A 25,091-nucleotide genomic window follows, 5' to 3' on the forward strand; every position below is an offset into this window, starting at 1 on the left:
GACAAGTGCATAAAGTCAAAGCATGATAAAACCTGACCTAATGAAAGAAAAATTAAAAATGTATCTTACGCATATTGCTGTAAGCCGCCCGTCTGCGACACCACAAATGCCCCGACCGGCGTTTTGCGGATGTGCTTTCTCAAATTCTACTGATAGATGCCAAAATAACACATGTGACGTGAACAAGCCCTCTTACAATCCCAGTAGCAGTGTGAACTATACATGTCTCTGATATAAACTGTGACTGTTTATACAAATGACTTTCTTTTTGGTCAATATAATACAGATAACGTAGATCAGCAGAATGTGAGTAAAATATAGCATTTAATCAGAGAACATATTAAAATGGAAATTCATATACAATAAAATTACCCGTATCAAACAGGTGAAAACCAAAATGTCCAATCCGCATTGATGGACAAAATATATGACAAGAATCGTCACCAATGTCAAATGAAAGACTATTCAAGAAAAGACTGACAGTGGACAGCTAACATTTGGTCCACCATTAGTAACTTAAATGTGAAATAGTAAAAAACATAGAAACATCCCACCAATTGTCAATGTCCAGGGGATGGGGTCCTTATGCAGACATCGGTCTTGCAGAGACCTGTCCATCCTTATGAGTGGAGCTTGGAGATTGCAGAATCTCTGGTAACACCTGGTTGGGCTTATCATAAATTATAACGTAAACTTTACAAGCTGCCATCGCCACAGTGTAGAGGTGAAATTAAATAAAAAATAAGTAAACAGAAAAATATTTTTTTAAGCTTTCCAGCCATTATTCCATGATGTGGCAAGTTTAGCATGGTCAAACTGGTGAAATGTTCTCTTTAAATGTAATCTAGTTTCTGAATGATACAAGTTGGTATGTATCCTATAATTGTGGTGTTTCTGGGATTAATTATAAGCAATTTGATGGAATTTTATTCATTACTGTAACTTCTAACAGTCAGGAGTACTTTGCTGCCATGTTCTGGAAGTTTGACCTCAACACAAGTTCACATGTGGACAAGCTCCTGGAAAAGGAGGATGTTACCCTCCTAGAATTAATGGATGAAGATGACCTGCTCCAAGAGTGTAAGGCTCAGAACCAGCGGCTCCTGGACTTTCTGTGTCAGCCACAATGCATGGAGCAGCTTGTGCAGCTCATCACACAGCAGCCTCCTGATGATATGGACGAGAAAGTCCGCTTTAAGTGAGTAAAATTATAATCCATGACTGCTGAGTCACCTATGTTACAGAGAATTACACCAAAATTAGGTGAAATAAGGTTAGACAGAATTTATAGTACTGCATGTGCCAGTGTGATAACAAATTTGGTGTGTCTAGTTTCATCCTAAGCTGTTTGTCAGAAGAAAATGACTGTTCAAACCAAGCACGGCTCCTTTTCGGGGACCTAGCTGTGCTTGAACAGTCATTTTATGCTAATAGAATCTCTTTAAAATGTATTATTAAATTTGCTCCAAAGTGGTTTATTCTAAGAAAAATCTTTTTACTATGAGAAATAAACCAGTGTAAGTATTATAAGTATGCCAACGCTTTTGGTGGGATACAAATATAACACAAAACAATAGCGCTCAATGACAGGGGAACCCTGTTTCAGACTGTGTGTGACTAGCTTTTAAGAGTGCATTTTGTTTTTTTTTTTTCTGCTTAGAAATCTTAAATTTTTTATATATTATGTGTGATGAAGAAGTAGCTTTTAGAAGTTCTACACAGTTTCATAGTTGTTAAGGTTGAAGAAAGACACGGGTTGATCGAGTTGATCTAAAGAAAGGCAAAAACCCCATGAGACAGATGCTAATTGTCCCATATTAGAGGAAAAATGTCTGCTGGCTGCTGTCCGTGAGAGCTTGTGTAGTATGATGAGAGTAGTACTCTCTCTAGTCGACACCTGTGACTTGCGGTAACCTTTTTACTGACGGTCACATCTGATGGCTCACATGCTATCATAATCTGACAGTGTGGGAACCGCAACGCTTTGACCGGCGATAGCGAACTTACCACCGATCAGAGCCGCCGGTGTTTCTCACGCTGTCTCACAGATGACAGCATGGGTAACAGCCGATGTTTGGAGTACTAAACCCGTACAGTAACACGAACGTTCTGGAGAAGTCTTTGTTCGGGGTCTGTGCACGAACTCTAGGTGTTCAGTACAGATCCCAAACTTTATGGTTCGGGTTTGCCCATCACTAATAATGATCCTAAACCCACATCAAAATCCACCCTGCACCTGAGTGTTTATATGGGTATCCGTGATGATGTGGCTCTGTTAGAATGATTAAATGAGGATTTTGGCTATCTTTAATAAGTATTCTCCTTTTCTCTATTGCTTTATTGGGGGACACAGGAACCATGGGTGTATGCTGCTGCCACTAGGAGGCTTACACTATACGCAAAAAAGTTAGCTCCTCATCTGCAGTATACACCCCACTGACTGGCACTAGGTTAATCAGTTTTAGCTTTGTGTCAGAAGGAGGTGGACACGGGTCTTTCACTAGACCCATATCTACCTCTGTTTTCGTTGTTTTCCAGTAACGTCTCTTCTTTTTCAGATGATCTTTCGTACCTCTGGAGGGATACAGTGTGAATAGTCACAACTGTACTCCCACATAGAGACTAGGAGTATGAGGTGTACTGCCACCCCGTATCCACATATGTCTATGTCCTTCCTCAGTCCAAACGTCGCTGGCCTCCCCTGAAGCAGCAGTTTCAGTCCTTTCGCTGTTTCGCTGCGACGGAGGATTTTTCCCTCCAACAGAGGCCACAGGCTCGCCAGAACAGGAAAAAAGCTTCCTTTAAACCCACCCTTTCCTGGTGTCCCCTTGTCGCGCAGGGTAGATCCGCCGGGCCTAGACCTGTCAGGTCTTCCTCCAAATGACTCATCTCAAGATTCCAGGGGATCTCCCAGGCTGGGCGGTCGTCTCCTTGGTAGAAGACGCATGGGTCAGGGAGGTTGTATCCTGAGGATACAAAATAGGTTTAGTTTTGCAACCCCGAGATCGATTCTTTGAATCCCGTCCTCCAAGAGATGCTTCTCTGGTTCCAGGTTTATTTGTGTCCATTGCCTCTCTTCTCAGTTCAGGGGTCATTGTTCCTGTTCCAGACCGGGAACGTTTCACAGGATTTTATTCAAACCTATTTGTTCGTGCTGGAAAAGGACGGCGCAGTTCGACCCATCCTGGATCTAAAGTTACTGAACAAAAGAGTCCAACTGCGACATTTCAGGATGGAGTCCCTTCGTGCAGTAATTGCTTCCATGGAGGCACAGGAGTTCCTGTGCTCCATTGACATCCAGAACGCCTTTCTTCGTGTCCCTATCTTCTCAGGGAATAAAAAATTTCTTCCGATTTGCATTGCAGCAGGACCATTTTCAGTTCATTGTCCTGCCGTTGGGGCTCGTAACCGCTCCCAGGGTTTAACAAAAATCATGGCTGCGTTAATGGCCTAGCGCTCATCCTGTACCTTGACGACCTCCTCATCAAGGCTCCGACTTTCTCTCAGGCCTAAGAAAGTCTGGCCATCATTCTGGACACCCTGTCACGTTTGGGATGGCTAGTCAACAGGACAAAGTCTTGCCTTGTTCCGACTCAGTGCCTCATTTTTCTAGGCATGCTGTTCAACACCCGTCACACAAGGGTTTTTCTTCCCAAAGAGAAGTGAGCAATCCTCCAGCAGGGTGTTCGCTCTCTACAGGGCCCTCGGCTTCCATCTTTCCACTCAGCTATGACTGTCCTGGAAAGGATGGTGGCAGCGTCGGAAGTAATTCCTTTTGCACAATTCCATTCAATACCACTTCAACAGGCCATTCTGTCTCAGTGGAACAGGTCTGTTCTCTCTGGATAGCCCGATTCTGCTCTCTTCCCGAGTCAAACGATCTCTCAATTGGTGGCTGTCATCCCCTCTCATCTTCCAGGGTCGGTCCTTTCTTCCAGTTCACTGGCAGGTGGTGACAGCGGACGCCAGCTTTCTCGGCATCTGCTGATCAACATCCTCGAGATAAGGGCCATTCTTATGTCCCCCCGTCACTGGGAAAGGCTTCTCAGGGGTCTGTCAATACGAGTTCAGACGGACAATGCATCGGCGGTGGCATATTTCAATGACCAGGGAGGGACTCTGAGCCCCTTGGCGATGGGCAAGGTATCCAAGATTCTACTCTGGGCATAGGCGACAGTTCCGGCAATATCTACAGTGCATTTCCCCGGCGTGGACAATTGGGCCGCTGACTTTCTCAGCTGCGAGGGTCTCGCGGAGGGAGAGTGGTCCCAGCATCAGGAAGTTTTCTATCAGATTTACCTTCGATGGGGAACTCCGGATGTGGACCTAATGGCGTCCCGGCTGAACAGGAAGATTACACGGTTCGTTTCCAGGTCATGCGATCCTCTCGCGGTGGGTGCTGACGCTCAGGCGTTTCTTTGGTCACAGTTTGCCCTTCCCTATCTGTTTTTTCTCCTCTCACTTCTTCCCAGGCTGTTAAACAAGATCAAGGCAGAAGTAGTGCCGGTCATTCTGATTGCACATGATTGGCCCAGAAGGTCTTGGTTCGCAGAGATCGTCAATCTTCTCGTGGACACCCCATGGAGGCTCCCAGACAGACCGGATCTTCTGTCCCGAGGACCGATCTGCCGCCAGAATTCTATGTTGCTCAATTTAATGGCATAGCTGTTGAAAACGTGGTTCTGAGAGTGTATGGGTTTTCAGTTGGGTGATTCACACCATGATCCAGGAAAGGAAGCTGCCGTCTTCCAGGGTCTATTATCGGACTTGGAAAGCCTATTTCAGCTGGCGTGAGTCTAATCACATCCCGCCTATGTCCTTTTCTCTCCCTTCCATTTTGGCGTTTCTCCAGGCAGGATTTGATGCTGGTCTTGCTCTTAGTTCGCTAAAGGGCCAGGTGTCAGAACTTTCTATTCTTTTCCAGAAAAATATATCCTCCCGTTCTCAGGTCAGAACTTTTCTTTAAGGGGTAGCGCATTTGGCTCCCTTGTACCGGACTCCCGGGGACTCCTGGGACCTCAATCTAGTGCTGGAAGCCCTTACTAGGTCTCCCTTTGAACCTCCTGGAGAGGTCTCTCTATCCTTTTTGTCTTGGAAGGTGGCGTTTCTTGTGGCCATGACCCGGTCAGGGCGGTGTGGGTCTATCTGGCTAGAACCGCCCCCTTTAGGAAAACGGACTCTCTTTTCATCTTTCCAGAAGGTGCGCAAAGAGGCCTGTGGGCCTCCAAGGCTACGATTGCTCGCTGGATCAGAACTGCAATTTTGGAGGCTTATCGGGTCAAGAACAGAGTGCCTTCCCTCTGGGGTTAAGGCTCACTCTACCCGGGCATTGGGCGCCTCCTGGGCGGTACACCATAGGGCATCTGCCCTAAAAACTTTGCAATGCGGCAACCTGGTCTTCCATTCACATGTTTGACAAATTTTATAGGATCCATACCTACGCTTCGATGGACCTCAGCCTAGATAGAAGGATCTTGCAGGCAGCAGGGGTGAGTTATCCAGCCTGAACGGAGTTTCTGCTGTTTCCCTCCCCAGGGACTGCTTTGGCACGTCCCGTGGTTCCTGTGTCCCCAATGAAGTGTTAGGGAAAACAGGACTTTGGTTACTTACCATAAAATCTGTTTCTCAGAGCCTTTACTGGGGGACACAGCACCCTCCCATGTTTGTCAGCTCTTGTTTCTGTGTTATATTGTTACATTTTGAGTTGTCTGTTTTGTTTCTTTCTATCTTGTTGTTTCTCCTACTGCTTTGTCACTAACTGATTAACTTAGTGCCAGTCGGTGGGTTGTTTACTGCAGAGGAGGAGCTAACTTTTTTTGTGCATACTGTCAGCCTCCTGGTGGCAGCAGCATACACCCATGGTTCCTGTGTCCCCCAATGAAGGCTCTGAGAAACAGATTTTATGGCAAACAACCAAAAATCCTGTTTTCTAATGGGGAATTATAAGGGTGCCTTAGGGGCAGCCACCATTGAGCGGGGGGGGGGGCGCCAATTTGCGTTCAATGTAGGGTGCCAACATCCACAGTTAAGTAGGGCACCCTTGTGGTTATTAGAGTATACTATTGCATTGATTTATGACTGGTCCGTTTGACCTGGTAAGGCGTATAATAGTTAGATTGGTTGCTGTGTTATTATTTTTAATGAATTAGAGTAAAAGGTATATTTTAAAGGTATTCGTTTTTCTTGAGCTATTATTCCTAAAATCTGCTTATCATTATTGAGTGTATTTGGTGCAAATTGTTGTTAATCACCTTTCTTGCTCCAGTGTCAAAGCTCAGCTGCTACTGTCAGTGATTGTTGAGCGGTTGCATCGGTGACAGCACGACTACTGTACGCGGGATTATTGCACACATGACTGCTGCAGCTAATTAGGACTGGGCTCAGTGAACAGCGGACTGCATGATTACTGCACACGTGATTGCTGCAGCTAATGACTGGACTTAGCTAGTGATGAGCGAGTATACTCGTTGCTCGGGTGGTCTCTGAGTATTTTGGCGTGCTCGGAGGTTTAGTTTTCATCGCCTCAGCTGCATGATAGACAGCTTGAATACATGTGTGGAATTCCTGTTTGTTAGTGAATTCCCACATGTATTCAGCCTGTCTACAAGTCACAAATCATGCAGCTGAGACGACGAAAAATAAATCTCCGAGCACGCCAATATACTCGGAGATCACCTGAGCATGCTAGGGGAGACCCGAGCAGCAATGCAACTCGCCCATCACTAGACTTAACGGCTGATGTTGGCTATGTTGGCAAAACACCTAAGACCAGTGATTGGCTGCAGCGATTATGTGCGCTGTAGTTGGGATGTTACCGATACAGCTTGTCAACAAATACTGGAGCAGTGGCGGAAAAGCAGCACTGTGAAGGGTGATTAACACCGGAGTTTATTAATAATTATCACCTGGTTTAAGCTGATGGAACTTAGAAACTTATGCCCAACTTATACCAGAAAAACAATTTACGCTGTATTTACATAGTGATTTCTCTTTTTTTATTTAGCACATGTTATCTTCTTGTAGGTACCCAAACATAGCCTGTGAGTTGCTCACCTGTGACGTGCCACAGATTAATGATAAACTAGGTGAGGATGAGCACCTCTTGGACATCCTTTATGATTTTCTACAGCAAGAGCCCCCACTCAATCCTCTGCTGGCCAGCTTCTTCAGCAAGACCATTGGAAATCTGATTGCAAGGAAAACTGAACAAGTGAGAAATAGCTGCTAATGTTTACCATTAGTGATGTGTAACCCCCCCAATTCTGCTTAGTGTATGTACAGCATTTCTCTGGTAGAAGAGGTGGAATATGAAAACTCTGGCTTTATTTAGTAAAAAACAGCAATTTAACTACTTGTACTTGAGATTAACACCAAGAAAATTTGTACCTGAGATCAGATAGAGTACCAAGGGGTTGTCTGTTTTTCTGGGATGATCTTTGGATTGCATCATAGTTATAAGAGCATGGGCTTTGTGAAAAATACTTCTGGAATTCTGGAATATACTCTTGAAGCTAAAAGGCTGATTGTCTTCAGACAATTTGTCCATATTTTATCTTCCGTGTTTACATAAGGAATATGGTTTACAATAGAAAGCAGGTTATTGTCAGGAGTAATTATTTGAAGTCTATTCTGATGTGCAGCAGCAAAGAAGTAGCTGCTAATGTGGCTAAGCCATCTAGTCAGCTAGTGAGGCGACAGTGGCGACGATATGGATCGCTGCTGCATCGCTAAGTGGTCGCTAGTGAGCTGCCACACAGGCAGATCTCACCAGCGACATAGCAGGGGTCGGGGGTCGCTACTTACCTGTCAGACGCGGCGATCCTGACATCCTCCCACCCGCGTCCACGCGTCGCTCGTCGGCGCCACAGGAAGCCCAGGAGGAAACACCCAACGAGAAATGATCCAGGACCAGCGATAATCAGCGGGAGAGCCGGTCGGAGGTAAGTATCACATGTAGCGATATCGCTAGCAATATCGCTGCTACGTCACAAAATCGGTGACTTTACAGCGATATTGCTAGCGATATCGCTATGTGTAAAGCTTTCTCTAGCCATATCTATGCATATTTTCCAGCTTAACATTCTTGTTTCAGAATATTGTATACTTTTTCTGAATATTGTGGGTCCTTGTACGCCATAAAATACCAGTAGGTCTATTAAAGCTGCTGCTTTCATTGTGTTCATATGTTGAAACTTTTTACAAAGGATCGATGATGAGTCCCTCTTGTTGTTTAACTTTTAATTACGGTAACTTTTCTTAACTTTGTTTCGTTTAGGTCATTGGATTTCTGAGGAAAAAGGAGAAATTCCTTACACTGGTGCTGGAGCACATTGGTACTTCAGCTATGATGGACCTTCTACTTCGTCTCATCAGTTGTGTGGAGCCGGCTCCACTTAGACAAGAAGTGCTAAACGTGAGACATGTTAAACACATGTATCAAGTTGGGATAAATGTGAAAGCCTAATCTTTAGTGTGATGATGGGGAGATTTTAGGTGGACACATAGCAGTGTTATTGTCACAAAAAATTGAAAAACATTAAAGGGGTTTTCCACTTCAACCCCTTTTTAAATTAAGTAGTCCCCCCTTGTAATGTAAAAAATAAAATATACTCATCTCCAACATCGGCACTATTCCACATATATCACCGGTGAGTCTGTCCGGGGCTTCTTTTTTATTCCACATGAGCCATATATCCAGTCAGCTGCCGCTATTGGGCTGCTGTGCTCTGTCTTCTTCCAATGAAAGTAAGGCTATGTGTACACGTCCGGATTTTTCGCTGAATTTTCTGCGGCAATTCCGCAACTCCCTGCCGCGGGAAATACGTGAAAAATCCGCATGCTGATTGACAGGTTAGTCACACTCGTCAAACATAGTGTTTGAAAAGTGTGACCAACTTTTTACTATTGAGGCTGCCTATGCAGCATCAGTAGTAAAAAGATATAATGTTAAAAATAATAAAAAAAAATCAGAATATTCTCTCCTTCCGGCATCTGCCGCAGCCATCCCGATCCTCGCAATGCTCCCGGCAGCTCCCGGTTCCAGCGATGCCTTGCGACAATGACCTCTGATAACGTGCGGTGTTGCGAGACCGCTACGTCATCACAGGTCATTGTCGTGCAAGGCATCGCTGGGAACGGGAGCTGCCGGGAGCATCGCTGAGGCCTGGGGACGCCGGAAGGTGAGAATATCAACGATTTTTTTATTTTAATTCTTTTTTTTACCAGGGATATGGTACCCAGTGCCTGGAGGACAGTCTCCTCTCCTCCAGACCCTTGGTACCATCTGCACATTTTCCGCAAAAAGAATGAGCCTGCTGCGTATTTTTCCGCGATGCGATTTTGCCGTGGAAAAATCCGCAACATTAGCATAGCATGTGCGGAATGCCATTGAATACAATATTTTATGCGGCGAAAAAATGCGGAAAAAATGCATAAAATCCATGGGATTTCTGGACGTGTGCACACAGCCTAAGAGAACAGCAGCCAAATAATGGCTTTTGATTGGTTTTAGGGCTCAGATGGCATAACAAAGCAATGTGAACCCCTGCAGACCCGACACTGACATCTCTGGAACTTCACCAGTGCGAGAGGTTTGTATATATTTTTTTTATTATACAAGCAAGACTATTTAATTTAAAAAGGGGTCATTAAAGCAACTAACGTTCTGCTTCAAACACACCACAGTTGTCTGCCAGTTGTTTTGTCTTGTAACCATAGTTTTTTACCAAGATGATTTTTGTCACTTTGGTATTACAGTCCAGTAAGTTTATAGATTTCAAATGTTTCTTCTAGTGGCTAAATGAAGAAAGACTTATTCAGAGATTGATAGACCTTCTCCACTGCAGTCAGGAGGAAGATGTGAGTATTGATATCTTGAAGCAGCTATTGAAATGTCAATGCAGCATAGTTCTAGGAGCAAAGAGCTGCTGTCTGTAAAAAAAAAAAAAAAAAGTTTTACTTGCCAGACAACTTTCAATTACTCTTCTTCCTGAATGTGTTTATAGTTGTCTTTTTCTTGCTGTTGCTTGTAATCATGGCCTTTGGCCATCCTGCCTACATTTCAACATAATTATTGATAATATGCACGCACACACACCTGGTGAAATAAATATTGAACACGTCACCAATGTTCTTAGTAAATAAATGCCTAAAGGCACTATTGACATGAATTCCTCATCAGGTGACAGTAACAATCTATCCAATCCACACATGTAAAGATATGAAACCTTAGATGTCTATAAATTAAGTTATGTGTAATAATGAGAAATGACACTGAAAAAGTATTGAGCACATGAAGAAAGACAGGTGCAAAAAGCCATGGAAAATTATGGCATCAGCTGAAATCTTAACAGTAATTAGAAATCAGTCCTTCCATTTAGTGAAAAATATCAGCTGATTATACTGATGGCCTATAAAAAGATGTCTCATTACCAAGGTGCCACACAAGAAACATCTCATGATGGGTAAAACCAGTAAGCTGTCTCAAGGCCTCCGGGAAAATGGACGCTGGGACGAGATCTGAATCCGAGCATGCACTGCCCCCAGCGGCCATTTTCCCGGAGGCCACCGCATCTCGGCAATGGAGCTGCGGGGGCCTCCGGGCTGTGACGAAATGTCGGCGGCGCCCCCCACGCTGCACAGAGAGCCGCACAGAGCACCGCTGCCACAATGAGGTAATAGGGATACTTCACTTACACCATCCCGGTGAGACGCCCCCTCACCTCGTCATCGGGACCACTCCCCCCCCCCCACCATATGTGCTGACCGCACATTGCTCTGCACCCACCCTATAAGACAACACCCGGCGTAGAAGACGACTCCCGACTTTTAAGACCATTTTCAGAGGTTAAAAAGTCATCTTATATGCCGGAAAATACGGTAGATCTCATATATGTACAGTGGCATGTAAAAGTTTGGGCACCCCTGGTCAAAATTACTGTTATGAACAGTTAAGCAAGTTGAAGATGAAATTATTTGTAAAAGGCCTAAAGTTAAAGATGACACATTTCCTTTGTATTTTAGGCAAAACAAAAATATTTTCATCTTTTACATTTGAAAAATTACATAAAGGAAAATGGGCTGATGAAAATGTTTGGGCACCGTGAATGGTTAGTACCTAGTAGCCCTCTTTTTGGAAATATAACAGCTTGTAAATGCTTTTTGTAGCCATCCAAGAGACTTTCAATTATTTTTTGAGAGCTTTTCATCCATTCTTCCTTGGAACATTATGCCAGTTCTGTGAGATTCCTGGGACGTCTTGCATGCACTCCTATTTTGAGGTCTAGCCACAGAATGATGTTCAGATCAAGGGACTGTGAGGGCCATTGTAAAACCTTCAGCTTGTGCCTTTTGAGGTAATCTATCGTGGATTTTTCTTTTCAACTTCAGCTTTTTTTTTTTTTTTTTTACATATGGTGTTATGTTTGCATCAAGAATTTGTTGAAATTTAATCCATTTTTCCCTCTACCTGTGAAATATTCTCCGTGACATTGGCTGCAACATAACTCCAAAGCATGACTGATCAACCCCCATGCTTAATAGTTTTCGAGATATTTTTTTCCTGAAATTCTGTGCCCTTTTTTTCTCCACATATATCAATGATCATTGTTGCAAAGAGTTCTATTTTAATCCTATCAGTCCACAGGACTTATTTTCAAAATGCATCAGGCTTGTTTAGATGTTCTTTTGCATACGTCTGACCCTGAATTTTATGGTGAGGATCCAGTAGAGGTTTTCTTCTGCTGACTCTTCCATGGAGGCCATATTTGTGCAGGTGTCTCTAAACAGTAGAACAATGTATCACAATTCCAGAGTCTGCTAAATCTTTTTGAAGGTCACTTGCAGTCAAGCGTCGGTTCTGATTTGCCTCTAGCAATCCTACGAGCAACTCTCACTTAAATTTGGCTTTGTGGAGGCGTGGCTATGGAGTGAACGGGAGAGGACGCTTACTGAGAGAGCTCCTCATGATCCTGTAATATCCTGATATTTGGACCCTTTCTTTCCGGTATATCTGAAGCTGCATGGACCCCTGTGGACAGCGGGACCCCCTTGGACCATCATTGGAGGACGTGAGCAGTCTTCTATCAGCGGGAGACCGGGGAGACTGGAGCGGGCGGCTGCTTCCCCACGAGGCGGCGGCCATCTTGGGCGCGCAGCTCTGCTACAGAGAGCTGCGGCGTCGCTCGCACCGCTTCACTGCTGCTCGGGCAGCAAAGATAACGACTGATAGAACGGGGAGGTCGCGCGGTGAGTGCCCTGAAAAATTGGGCCCTGCGTGCTCTTTCCCCTCCACCATTTAACCGCTGCACCGGCCGGCGTTAGTATTGTGGGAGGCTTTGCACACCCTCCCTCGCGGCTGCTGTCTCTGTGGGGACCCCTCTCCCTCCCCTGGCCGCAACAAACTTTAACCATACAGCGTGAGTCGCTGCCCTCTTAATTTTACGTGGCCCCCCCCCTCATCTCTGTGGCCTGAGCCATAATTATTTATCAATAATCCTGCTGTTCTTACTGCCTGCGGTGGACATTTCCAGAGCATATATCTCCAGCTATCTTACTGGGTCAAGCTGCAACAGCCATGAGCAGATTTAAAGGGTCGGGAGCGGCAGCAGAAAAATTAAAGGAGTATGCAAGACCCGATCCCTCTGAAAGTGCACGACCCCAGAGGAATACTTCCTCCCAAGTTCAATGTAAGAATCGTCCTTCGGGGGCTGAGGAGGAGGCTGAGCAAGAAGAATTAAACCTTAAACAGGCGTCTGAGCAATTGACGCAGGCTATTTCCCTTACCAGAACATCCCTGACGGAAAAAATTGAGGATGTTTACATGGAGGTGGGGAGACTTCGTCACGATATACAGGCCATGAAGGGACGCATTACAGAGGTGGAGACGAGGGTGTCCAAAGTGGAGGATTCCTATGGAAGCCAAATTAGCAAAAGTGGCGGGCTCCATGAATGCTTGGAAGCAAAAGGTGGATGACTTGGAGAACAGAATGCGTCAAAATAATATTCGCATCAATGGTCTGCCTGAACGCTCGGAAGGTCAACATCCTGAGCAGTTTTTGGAGGATTGGCTTAAGACCTCCCTGGGAGATGATTTCTCGTCAGTGTTCGCTGTTGAAAGGGCTTATAGGGTCCCTACAAAACCTCAGCCTCCAGGGGCCCCACCTCGGCCTTTCCTGGCACGCCTCCTCAATTGTAAGGACAGAGACACCATTCTGCGTCTTGCAAGGCTAAAAAGTCCCATTAAGTTCAATAATGCTGTGATCTCCATCTTTCCGGACTTTTCTATGGAGCTGCAGAAGCAGCGGGCACAATTCATCGAAGTCAAGAAACTGCTCAGGGAAAGAAATATTGTGTACTCAATGATATATCCGGCCCGGCTTCGAGTTGTTCACGGAGGTACCTCCGTGTTCTTCACGGATCCGGTGGGGGCGACTGAATGGCTGCAGTCTCATGGGGGATCCCCTGCGAAGGAATCCTGATGTGATAGCTGTTAATTTGGATCCTTTCGTTTAAAGGTCTAATTGGAACTTTCTTGGCGGGTATCCAGTTACCAACAATACCGGACACTGTGCTCAGTGATGGTATCCCCTTGCCTATTTTTTGATGGGGGCGTGAGACTGTGCTCCTATATTGTTAGGTTCTTGTTTTGTTTTTTCTTTTTCAAAAGTGTTTGTTTTTCTGGTTATTTAGATAAATGCCGCAGCCAATGCCAATTCTACTATCTAGGTGATATCTCTGCATTTTGTTCGGGCACCGCTATGCAAGATATTTGGATGGGCGGAAATGGGTTCTGAATTGATATGCATGACCTGGAATGTAAGAGGTATAAAAATCCCCCGGAAGAAAATTAAGGTGTTCTCACAAATTAGACAATATCGTCCTCACATTGTGGCCCTGGTTGAGACACACCTGACTAGAGATACTGTTCGGTGTGTACAAAATCCGTGGGTACAATGGTTTATACATGCTTTTCATACCAGCTATTCAATGGGGGTTTCACTGTTAATTCATAAAGATGTTCGACGGGAGACCAGAGAGGCGCTGATCAACTCTCAGAAATATGTTATTCTGTGTATTTACAATCCCCCTCCGGCCAATATGTCAATTATCCAGAAGGCACTGAGCTTTGCCCTAAAATACCCCGATGCACATGTCATTTGTGTGGGTGACTTTAATCTGGTCATGAATAATCATCTTGATAAATTGTGATTGGGTGATGGAATACAGAGTGGAGTCCCCTCCCCGGGTACATCCCAACTGTCACAATTTATGGCGGGTAGCGGGTGGTTGGATCTACGGAGATTGCGTCATCCAGAGACCAGGGAATATACTTGCCATTTCTCCACTAAACGCTCCCTATCTCGCATAGATTACATTTTTGGATCCAGCAGCCTAGCAACATGGGTGGATGGTATTGAACATGGCGGTAGGGGGATTTAAGACCACAGTCCGGTTATTCTTAAACTTAGGCACAGACCATTGAATGATAGGATGGCATGGAAACTGAACCCTTTCTGGCTGAAATTGATAAAACCGCCTGATAAAACGATTGATCAGCTACGTTGCTTCGTCTCGTCCCACCCTGAACCCCGAAACATTCATTTATTTTGGGACACTCTTAAAGCTTACCTGAGGGGTTGTTTATCCTCCACGATCTCTTACATTAAACGAGTGACATTGGAGGAGGATGGCGAGGTGGAGCGACGTTTGAAAGATTCGGAGGCTGCCTACATATCTGACCAGACTAATAGTAATAGGGTGGAGTGGTTGACTGCTCAAAGGTTATACACTCAATATATTGCCACTAAAACTAAACGTAAATTATTTTTTGCCCGACAATCTTATTTTGAAATGGGGATTCAGGCAAGCAAATTTTTGGCTTATCTAGTGCGGCAACATAATACAACTAACACAATCCTAGAGATTCGCAGTTCTGATGGTACTTTGGCCTCTACGACTGAGGAAATATTACAATGCTTTTATGACTATTATAGTTCACTGTACAATTCTAAGTCTGATGTTGACGGCCTGGGGTGTTTAGACTACCTATCAGATATAGAGTTTCCCACATTAAATCCTTCCCAACGGGCCTTTATGGATGCTGAGTTTACTCTGGAGGAGGTAGAGGATGCCATGAAGGATATGGCCTCTGGGAAGGCCCCTGGGCCGGAAGGATTTCCTGTCGAACTATATAGGAAGTATCGGGAGATGCTAGCGCCTCTTCTGCTGAAAGTGTTTTGTGGGATTTGGAAGGGGGGATGCATGCTGGAATCCTTTTATGCGGCTAATATAATAGTTCTAAAAAAGGAAGGAAGGGACCCTTTGGATTTTGGATCTTATAGAACTATATCATTAGTAAATGTAGATTATAAGATCTTTACGAAAATTTTGGCCAACAGGCTGAACTCAGTCATATTAGATCTCATACACTCTGACCAAACTGGCTTTATGCCCTAGTAAGAGCACCTCCATCAATATTAGACGAGTCCAGTCGGTGGTCCAATATAGCTCTCTGGTGCCGGACAATGAATGGGCATTGGCATCACTCGATGCGACCAAGGCCTTTGACTCTCTTGAGTGGCCTTTTCTCCGTGCATGTTTGCAGAGATATGGATTCGGTGATAAATTTCAAAAATGGGTCAGCATATTGTACATGAAGCCTAGGGCCCGGGTCATCGTAAATAGCTCCATATCTGAACCCTTTTCATTGCATAGGGGAACTCACCAGGGGTGCCCCCTTTCTCCGGCCCTTTTTGCTCTGGCAATCGAGGCACTGGCAATTCGTATTAGATCAACCCCTAATATTGCTGGTATAGAAATAGCAGGTCGAATTGATACCATAGGCCTATATGCTGATGATATGGTAATATTTATGGACAAGGCAGAGGAAACTGATGAGAGTGATCACCACTGTAAATAAATTCGGTAAATATTCTGGCCTATATATAAATTGGGAGAAATCTACTTTGATGCCTCTTTCCCACGCTCCAATGCCACGACTTGAAACTCTCTCATCACTGCCCATTGTAACCAGTTTCAAGTATTTGGGTGTCCATATTTCCCAAGACAGTAAGTTCGATCTGCAACTAAATATACATCCACTACTGGAGATGGTTAACGCCAAATTCACGATCTGGGGTAAACTTCCGTTGTCTGTGGCTGGACGCATTAATTTAATTAAAATGATATTACTCCCCAAGCTTAGTTATTTTCTCCAACATAGTGCTGTAGTGGTGCCCAGATCCTTTTTCTCTAATCTGAATTCCCAGATCCCATCTTTCATATGGGGGAAGACCAGGCCCAAACTTAAATTTTCCACTTTGCAGAGACCTAACAAGGGTGGGGGGGCGGCGTTACCCGATTTCTTTCTGTACTATTTGGCCGGACAGGCCAAAGCCATAAGCACATGGATGCCCGGTGGTCACCTTCCTAATTCTGAGGATCATCTACTTCATACTGCACAGGTTGGTTGCCCGCTAGGATTTTTGGAAATGAGGAAAATAAATGTCCCACGGTTGTTGCCCCTGCTTCGTCTGGCACGGTCGGTGTGGAAGCAGATTAAGAGGGTGGTTGGATTTGAGGATATCATAGCTGAGATACCTCTGTGGAATATTGGTTACCTTCCAGCGTTACTTGAACATCCGTCTGCTGAGTTTTGGGCTCAATATAATGTTTATATGATAGGCGATCTGTATGACCAAGGAACTCTGATATCTTTTGAACAACTGCAAGTTAATCGCAACGTCCCGAGATCCCAGTTTTTTCGGTATCTACAACTGAAGTCAGCTATTCAATCGCATATAAGGTCTGTAGGTATAGACACTGTTATTTCATCTCTACTCTTGATAGGGATACTTAAGTCCCAGGGCCCCCAGGGTCTCATCTCCTCTCTAAATACATATATGCTGTCGGTGGGGACAGGACCTGCTATAGACTCTGTTAAGAAAAAATGGGAGAGGCTCATCCCGAATGCGCAAGGAGAGGAGTGGGAAGAAATACTGGAGTCCTCAATTAAGGTGTCTCCATCTGTTAATAACAGGATGATACAATTATATATTATAAATCAATCATATTTGACTCCAACTCTACTCTTTAATGTGGGCCGATACCAATCATCGAAATGTTTGAGATGTCATTCAATAGATGCAGATTTTATCCATATGATCTGGAGCTGTCCTATCGTTGCACAATATTGGAAAGAGGTGACTTCATTATTAACATCCTTGGTACAAATTCCTGTTCCCTTTGAACCGCTGGTCTGTCTGTTTGGGGTCTGGGATGAGGAGACATGGGATCAATATGTTGGGATTTTTCTGCGGGAGACGTTGTTTATGGCACGAAAGGTACTGGCATTGCGGTGGATGGGAGGTTCATCTCCCTCTCTTGGGTCCTGGGTAAATTTAGTGAATTCGATCATTCCATATGAACGCACACTATATCAAAATAGAGGGTGCCCGGGTAAATTTGAAAAGATTTGGGAGAGGTGGAATTCCTCTCACCTTACTTTGTAGAGTGGAGATGTCGCATAATAAAGGATTAATTGTGTGGAAGTAGGCTGCGAAATAGTTTAGTTTAGGTTTATATGTTTTGTTTTTTTTTGTAGACGTAGATACGGTTTAAAAGTTAGGCAGATCTCATTATTCAAGTAATAACACAAGACCATTGTGATTTAAATGACATTATATTTTACTTTACTCTGTATACAACTGGTGCACACGTTTTGCTTTATACTTTCATATCGTATGAACATATATATATTTTGTATTATGTTTAACATTATGTACCAGTATGTATATTGTATACCTGTTTATGACTTAATAAACGAATAAAAAAAAAAATAATTTGGCTTTGTCTTCCAGACCTTATCTTGACCTCCACTGTTCTTGTTAACTGCCATTTCTTAATTACATTTTGAATGGAGGAAAGCACAACTTGAAAACGCTTTGCTATCTTCTTATAGACTTCTCCTGCTTTGTGTGCCTCCATCATTTTCATTTTCAGAATGCTAGGCACCTGCTTAGAAGATCTATGGCTGCTGTTTCTTTGGCTCAAGGTTAGAGGAGGCTGGGTTTTATAAAGTTGGGAAATTTGCATCACCTGGCCTTTCCTAACAATGATAGTGAACAAGCCATAACCCTAAGGCTGTGTGCACACGCTGCGGATTAGGTGCGGATTGTGTAAAATCCGCAGGTGAAACCGCAGGTCAAAAGACCTGCGGTTTTACCTGCGGATTGCTCTGCGGTTTTGCCCTGCGGTTTTTCATTTCCTCAATGGAGGAGATGGCAAACCGCAGGGGAATCCGCAGAAAGAATTGACATGTCAATTCTTTCTGCGGATTGAAAACCGCAGATAATCCGCGTGGAAAATTCCGCACCGTCTGCACTGCGGTTTTTGATTCCCATAGGGAATCATGGTACTGTACACCGCAGCAAAATCCGCAGCGTGTGCACACAGCCTTACAGGCTAATTAAAGCCTGAAGCCATGGTCAAAGCTATCTGAACACACACATCTTCAAGGGTGCCCAAACGTTTGCATTGGCCCATTATCTATTTATTTTTCCTAAAATATAAAGGAAATGTGTCATCTGTAACTTTAGGCCTTTTAGAAATCCTTTAATCTTTAACTTGCTTAACTGTTCACAATAACAGTAATTTTGACCACTAGTGCCCAAACCTTTAGGGTATGTTCCCACGGTCAGTAAACACTGCGGACTGGGCACTGTGTACATCCTCAGCGTCCAACCTGCAGCAGCCAGATGTTACAGCATAGTGGATGGGATTTCAAGAAATCCCATCTCCACTATGCGTGCACTGGCACCCGCAGCTTCCCTGTGGAGATGGACATGCGGCCCGTCTTTCCAGGCCGCAGCATGTTTACTGCAGAGACGCTCAGATAAATGTCACCTGTACAATGTATTGGATGCGGTGACTACGCACCGTTAAGTGAACACATGCGGAGTCACCTGCGTTCAAAAGCCGGCAGCGCTTTGGCCACAGCGGACATGTGCTGTGTCCAAAGCGCTACCTAATACTGAACGTGTGCACATGCCACTGTATATATTTTTTTCTTTATTTCATTACTCCATAAACCACAAAGCCATAACTTTACTTTCTCACCAACATTTTAAGGTGTTTACTGGGTAAAGTTGTAGTTTTGATTGCCATCATTTAATTTGGTGAATGTACTGAAAACAATCTGTTTTTTTTTGTTGTTTTTTTTGGTGTATTGAAAAAAATGCAATGTGGTCATTGTTTCTTGGCTTTTTTTTAATTTTTTTTGTTACGGTGTTCACTGTGTGGTGATAATGATATATTTAAATGTTTGGTCAGTAAGATTAGTTTATGTAGTTTTTGTTACTATTTTGCTAGTTTTAAAAATAACTTAAAAGCTGTTTGTGTCTCCCTGTTCTAAGACTCGTATAACATTTACTTTTTGTATGATGGAGCTGTGCTTATTTTATGGGAATGGGCTGTAGTGTTGATTGCTACCATCTTGTGCTACAAATGACTTTTTGATTGCGTTTCATAAATTTTTTGTCAGGTGTAGGTGACAGAGAAACAACAATTCTGGCTTTTTTTTTTTTTTTTTTAGTACGCTCATTGTAGAGGATTAATGGAACTCGCCAGTGCCATATATATATTTTTTTATATTTTTCATTTTTTTATTTACAGTGTGGAAAAGGCCCTTAATTTAAATTTCTTGTTTTAATTAACTATTTCAAACTATTTTTTTTTAGCCTCCCAGCGCGTGTTAGATTATTGGTACAATACACAACACGTCTATCAGTGGGTTTGTCCATGTAGGATACAAAAATGGCAGATGTAGAATCTTTCAGTAGGCTGCAGTGATAACCCATGGGCACCAGATGGTCATGTCTTAGGTGGAGGGTGGGCAGTGGGGTGACATGCCCAGTTTGATATTGACGACATTGACACGCTAAACTATGAAATCTGTTGATACGAGGGGTGGATTTATTTACAGTATTTATTTATTTATTTATTTTTTCTACAATAAAGATATTCACTTTATTACTTTATTGATCATGCATTTGTATTGTGTTTACTTTAATTTCTTCCATTTTTCAGAGACAGACAAATGCATCCCAAACCTTATGTGACCTCATTCGCCTGAGTAGAGATCAGTGCAGTCAGATGCAGGAAATATTGGAGACTGATCCTCTGCTGGTAACACTTGAATCGTGAGTGCCAGTCACCTGTTGTCCAATTTAACAGAATTTTAAGTTTGTTTGCCGCCTTTCAAATAGGTAAACTCCACATAGATTTGGTTAAAGGGGTTCTCAGACAGATATTTATGGCACTTCTACAAGGAGCATAGCAGTAAATAAATAGTGCTGGCGTATGTGTCCCCACCTCTCCAATCCCTGCAGGACGGACACCGGTCAGAATGAAAAGGGGTGACCCCTGTTCTGGAGATTTTGTAGCACGTTAAGACAATGTGATGTGTGATGTTGGATTTTTCCGCTAAAACTAGGTGTATATGGTATGATTCGTCATTTGTGCCAGATAATGTGTCTCAAGCGTGTTTTGTTTTTTCACACTTTTTTTTTTTTTTTAACGCCTTGACCTTCCAGCTTAAGCCTGTTTCACATTTCCGTTTGTTGACGTCAGTTAAAATCCGCCAGAGTGTGAAAAATCGGATCCGTTTCCGTTTTTGCACAAATGGAGTCCACACAGAGAGAGAAACAGAATTTGGGGTTAAATTTCTGGCAAGGAAATTCTTCCGGGCATGCTCAGTGTAAAAAAGCGGATCCGTTCCCGGATTCCGTCAATTAACGGTTGGCAACGGATCTGCTACCCATAGGCGACCATTATAGCGAATGGCAGATAGCGGCGGATCCGTTGCTATCTGCTATTTTGACGCAGACAAAAAATGTTTCATTGTCCGTCCACTCAAGTCGGCGAACGCCAAAAGTATGGCGGATCCGTCAAAAAAACGGATCCAACGGATGACCATCCGTCAAAATCCGCCGCTAATGCAAGTCAATGGGAAAAAAAACGTATCCGCCAAAAAAAAATGGCGGATCCGTTTTTTTTTTTGCAAAACGGCAGATTTTGACTGATGGCAACAAACGGAAATGTGAAACAGGCCTTAGTCAGTCATGTTAATAGTCTGATTATTTGTGCAAAAGATCTTGCTACAGATTGGCCATATTGTTCTACAAGACTTAACTGATACAGAAAATCCTTCAGACTGACATCCAGTTTAGGCAACCTTTATATCATGTTTACTTTTACGATTCTTTTATTTTTGGTTAATGTTTCTTCATTATTCCTTTGTGCTTTGTTCGGTTATATACATTAATTCCCATTCATTGCTGACTTTTTTAAGTGTTTTTCTTATGTAACACTGCTGTTTCTTTTGGATCTACAGACAACAGTGTGTAGAGCAACTTTTGCACAACATGTTTAATGAAGAGCCAACGGAGAGCTGTGTTGTGAGTGGAACTCAAATTTTACTGACCTTACTGGAAACCAGAAGACCAAGGTTTGCCACTCTTTATAACTTTTAATGTGTATGCTGTCATAGTCAAGTTGTAATGTGTCAGACGATTCCTCCAGCAAAATATAATGTGGTGCAGTTTTTAATTTCTCAGTTATCTTCTTAGTATTCCATATATAGTTAGGTCCATATATATTTGGACAGAGACAACATTTTTCTAATTTTGGTTCTAGACATTACCACAATGAATTTTAAACAAAACAATTCAGATGCAGTTGAAGTTCTGACTTTCAGCTTTCATTTGAGGGTATCCACATTAAAATTGGATGAATGGTTTAGGAGTAAAAGTAATTGGACAGATTAATTGTAAATAAAATGTTCATTTCTAGTACTTGGTTGAAAATCCTTTGTTGGCAATGACTATCTGAAGTCTTGAACTCATGGACATCAACAGACGCTGTGTTTCCTCCTTTTTGATGCTCTGCCAGGCCTTCACTGCGGTGGTTTTCAGTTGCTGTTTGTTTGTGGGCCTTTCTGTCTGAAGTTTAGAAATGCATGCTCAATTGGATTGAGATCAGGTGACTGACTTGACCATTCAATAACATTCCACTTCTTTGCTTTAATAAACTCCTGGGTTTCTTTGGCTTTATGTTTTGGGTCATTGTCCATCTGTAGTATGAAACGACGACCAATCAGTTTGGCTGCATTTGGCTGGGTCTGAGCACACAGTATGGCTCTGAATACCTCAGAATTCATCTGGCTGCTTCTGTCCTGTGTCACATCATCAATAAACACTAGTGACCCAGTGCCACTGGCAGCCATTCATGCCCAAGCCATCACACTGCCTCCGCTGTGTTTTACAGATGATGTGGTATGCTTTGAATCATGAGCTGTACCACGCCTTCGCCATACTTTTCTCTTTCCATCATTCTAGTAGAGGTTGATCTTGGTTTCATCTGTCCAAAGAATGTTCTTCCAGAACTGTGCTGGCTTTTTTAGATGTTTTTTAGCAAAATCCAGTCTAGCCTTTTTATTATTGATGCTTATTAGTGGCTTGCACCGTGCAGTGAACCCTCTGTATTTACTTTCATGCAGTCTTCTCTTTATGGTAGATTTGGATATTGATACGCCTACCTCCTGGAGAGTGTTGTTCACTTGGTTGGCTGTTGTGAAGGGGTTTCTCTTCACCATGGAGATTATTCCGCGATCATCCACCACGGTTGTCTTCCATGGGCGCCCAGCTCTTTTTGCAATGATGAGTTCACCAGTGCTTTCTTTCTTCCTCAGGATGTACCAAACTGTAGATTTTGCCACTCCTAATGTTGTAGCAATTTCTCGGATGGGTTTTTTCTGTTTTTGCAGCTTAAGGATGGCTTGTTTCACCTGCATGGAGAGCTCCTTTGACCGCATGTTTCCTTCACAGCAAAACGTTCCAAATGCAAGCACCACACCTCAAATCAACTCCCAGGCCTTTTATCTGCTTAAGGCTAGTTTCACATTTGCATGTCAGGGCGGAGCGACGGCCTGCGCACGGCGGCCGCTAAGCCCTGCCCCTTGCCGCGCCTCCTCCAGTAGCTCCGCCTACCGGCGCATGACGCTGCATGGGTCCTGCGTCCCCTATCCTTATCACTGGGGACGCAGGCCGTGCGCAGTATGCGTTTGGCGGCACATGCGTCCTTTTGACAGTGCGCCGACCAGCGCCAAATGCAACCTGTTGCAATTTGGTTGCGCTCGGCGCACCGTCAAAAGGACGCATGCGCCGCCAAACGCATACTGCGCACTGCCTGCGTCCCCAGTGATAAAGATAGGGGACGCAGGACGCATGCAGCGTCATGCGCCGGTAGGCGGAGCTACCGGAGGAGGTGCGGCAGGGGGCGGGGCTTAGCGGCGGCCGTGCGCAGGCCGTCGATGCGCCCTGACACGCAAATGTGAAACTAGCTTAATTGAGAATGACATAACGAAGGGATTGCCCACACCTGTCCATAAAATAGCCTTGGAGTCGATTGTCCAATTACTTTTGGTCCCTTTAAAAACAGGGTGGCACATGTTAAGGAGCTGAAACTCCTAAACCCTTCATCCAATTTTAATGTGGATACCCTCAAATGAAAGCTGAAAGTCTGAACTTCAACTGCATCTGAATTGTTTTGTTTAAAATTCATTATGGTAATGTCTAGAACCAAAATTAGAAAAATGTTGTCTCTGTCCAAATATATATGGACCTAACTGTATGTTCATTCAAAAGTCCACCAGTCACATCTGTGTCGGTGCTGATTTTCCTGGCAGAGATCTAGCTGGTAGGGGGTCCCTAGGGAAATATATCTTGGGGAAAAAATAGGCAATATAGCTTCCCCCAGAAATAATAATTGTTTCTCCAGCACCATCTAAATGTGGCTATGCTTTAGGTCAATATTCATATTTTTAATTTGGATGTGTCACCAGATTTCACATTATAAGTTACATACTATTATGAAATAGATCTCTTAGACCAGATGCAACTGGTGTACATACAATGAAAAATTGACATTAGAATGACTATGCTGAAATTTCAATAGCAGCATGGAGGGTGACAATGATGATCTCTGTCAGGCCAGGTGGGTGGAGATTGAGTATAAACATTAAAAAAAAATTATACAACCATTCTGACCTTTTTCAGTGTAAGTACACCAACGTCATCAGGTCTAAGAGATCTGTTTAAAAATGTATGCAGTTTATCTTGTCTAATCTAGTGACAGATACGCTTTAAAGACTTTTAGACCAAACTAGGGACACCCATCTTCTGTTAGAGTGGAAGCTAATATTCTTTTACATTTATAGGATGATCACTTGATTTTCTGCTACTGCAATGGATCTCAGTACTTTTGTTTTTCTGTCTGTAGTGTGGATCCTCTTTTAGATTCTCTTCCTCAGGGATATGAGAGGCCGGCTGCTGTGGTCTGTAGGAGTGTTCTTCAGGGCATAGAATCGCGTCTGAAGGATTTTCACCATTTGCTCCAGCACCCTCCTAAGGTATGTATTCTTGTGCATGTGTTCAATATGTGCCCTACAAAATGCAACAACTTTATTGTGACATTTAGACTTTTAAAACGTTGGGGCTGATTCACTAAGCTACTATGCCAGAATTGTGTTTTAAAGTGGACAACACATTCTGATATTGGATGTGTGGGGAAGGTTTGAGCGCTGCAGCCCATATAGCATAACAATGTCACGGGAGTCCTGGCCCCGACATTGCTGGAATGGCTCCATAACAGGAGGTCAGTATATGGTGTTTTTATGCTACATGGGTGAATATAGTATTCAAGAAGGTGGTTGTGCAAGTAGCGAACAACCTGTTTAATTTGTATAAAAAAAAATGTCTTTCACACCTGTCACTATATTTATTATAGAGTGGCTTGTGAAAGTTTTCACTATAATTTTTAGTTATTTAATCCCATAAAGTTAATTTATGCCTTTATTTTTCTCACTTCACCAACTTAGACTATTCAGTGCTGATGCAAATATTTAAACACAGGCTTTTAATTGAACAAAATAGGTAAAAAGATAAGGGGGTGAATACTTTCTCAAGCCATTGTATGTTTTAGAAACAAGGGGCATGACATATTGAAAAGCGTTGGAGTAAGGGGCATGACCTAAA

The 25,091-nt window shown here is 43.4% G+C and overlaps 1 protein-coding gene across 4 annotated transcripts in view; it reads left to right on the forward strand.

The window, feature by feature from the left end:
- PPP6R2 (protein phosphatase 6 regulatory subunit 2) overlaps positions 1-25,091 on the forward strand; it is a 277,099-nt gene that overhangs the window by 68,720 nt on the left and 183,288 nt on the right. For all 4 annotated transcript variants that reach the window (XM_073579254.1, XM_073579253.1, XM_073579256.1 and 1 more), the window contains exons 3-9: positions 953-1,198; positions 7,024-7,210; positions 8,276-8,413; positions 9,793-9,858; positions 20,086-20,198; positions 21,392-21,505; positions 24,337-24,466. In XM_073579254.1, the coding sequence (XP_073435355.1) occupies positions 972-1,198; positions 7,024-7,210; positions 8,276-8,413; positions 9,793-9,858; positions 20,086-20,198; positions 21,392-21,505; positions 24,337-24,466 (975 nt within the window). In that variant the 5' untranslated portion in view covers positions 953-971. The remainder of the gene's footprint in view (positions 1-952; positions 1,199-7,023; positions 7,211-8,275; positions 8,414-9,792; positions 9,859-20,085; positions 20,199-21,391; positions 21,506-24,336; positions 24,467-25,091) is intronic.

The sequence above is a fragment of the Dendrobates tinctorius genome, unplaced genomic scaffold, assembly GCF_039654945.1.
Source record: "Dendrobates tinctorius isolate UK_male_01 unplaced genomic scaffold, ASM3965494v1 ptg000062l, whole genome shotgun sequence".
NCBI lineage: Eukaryota > Metazoa > Chordata > Amphibia > Anura > Dendrobatidae > Dendrobates > Dendrobates tinctorius.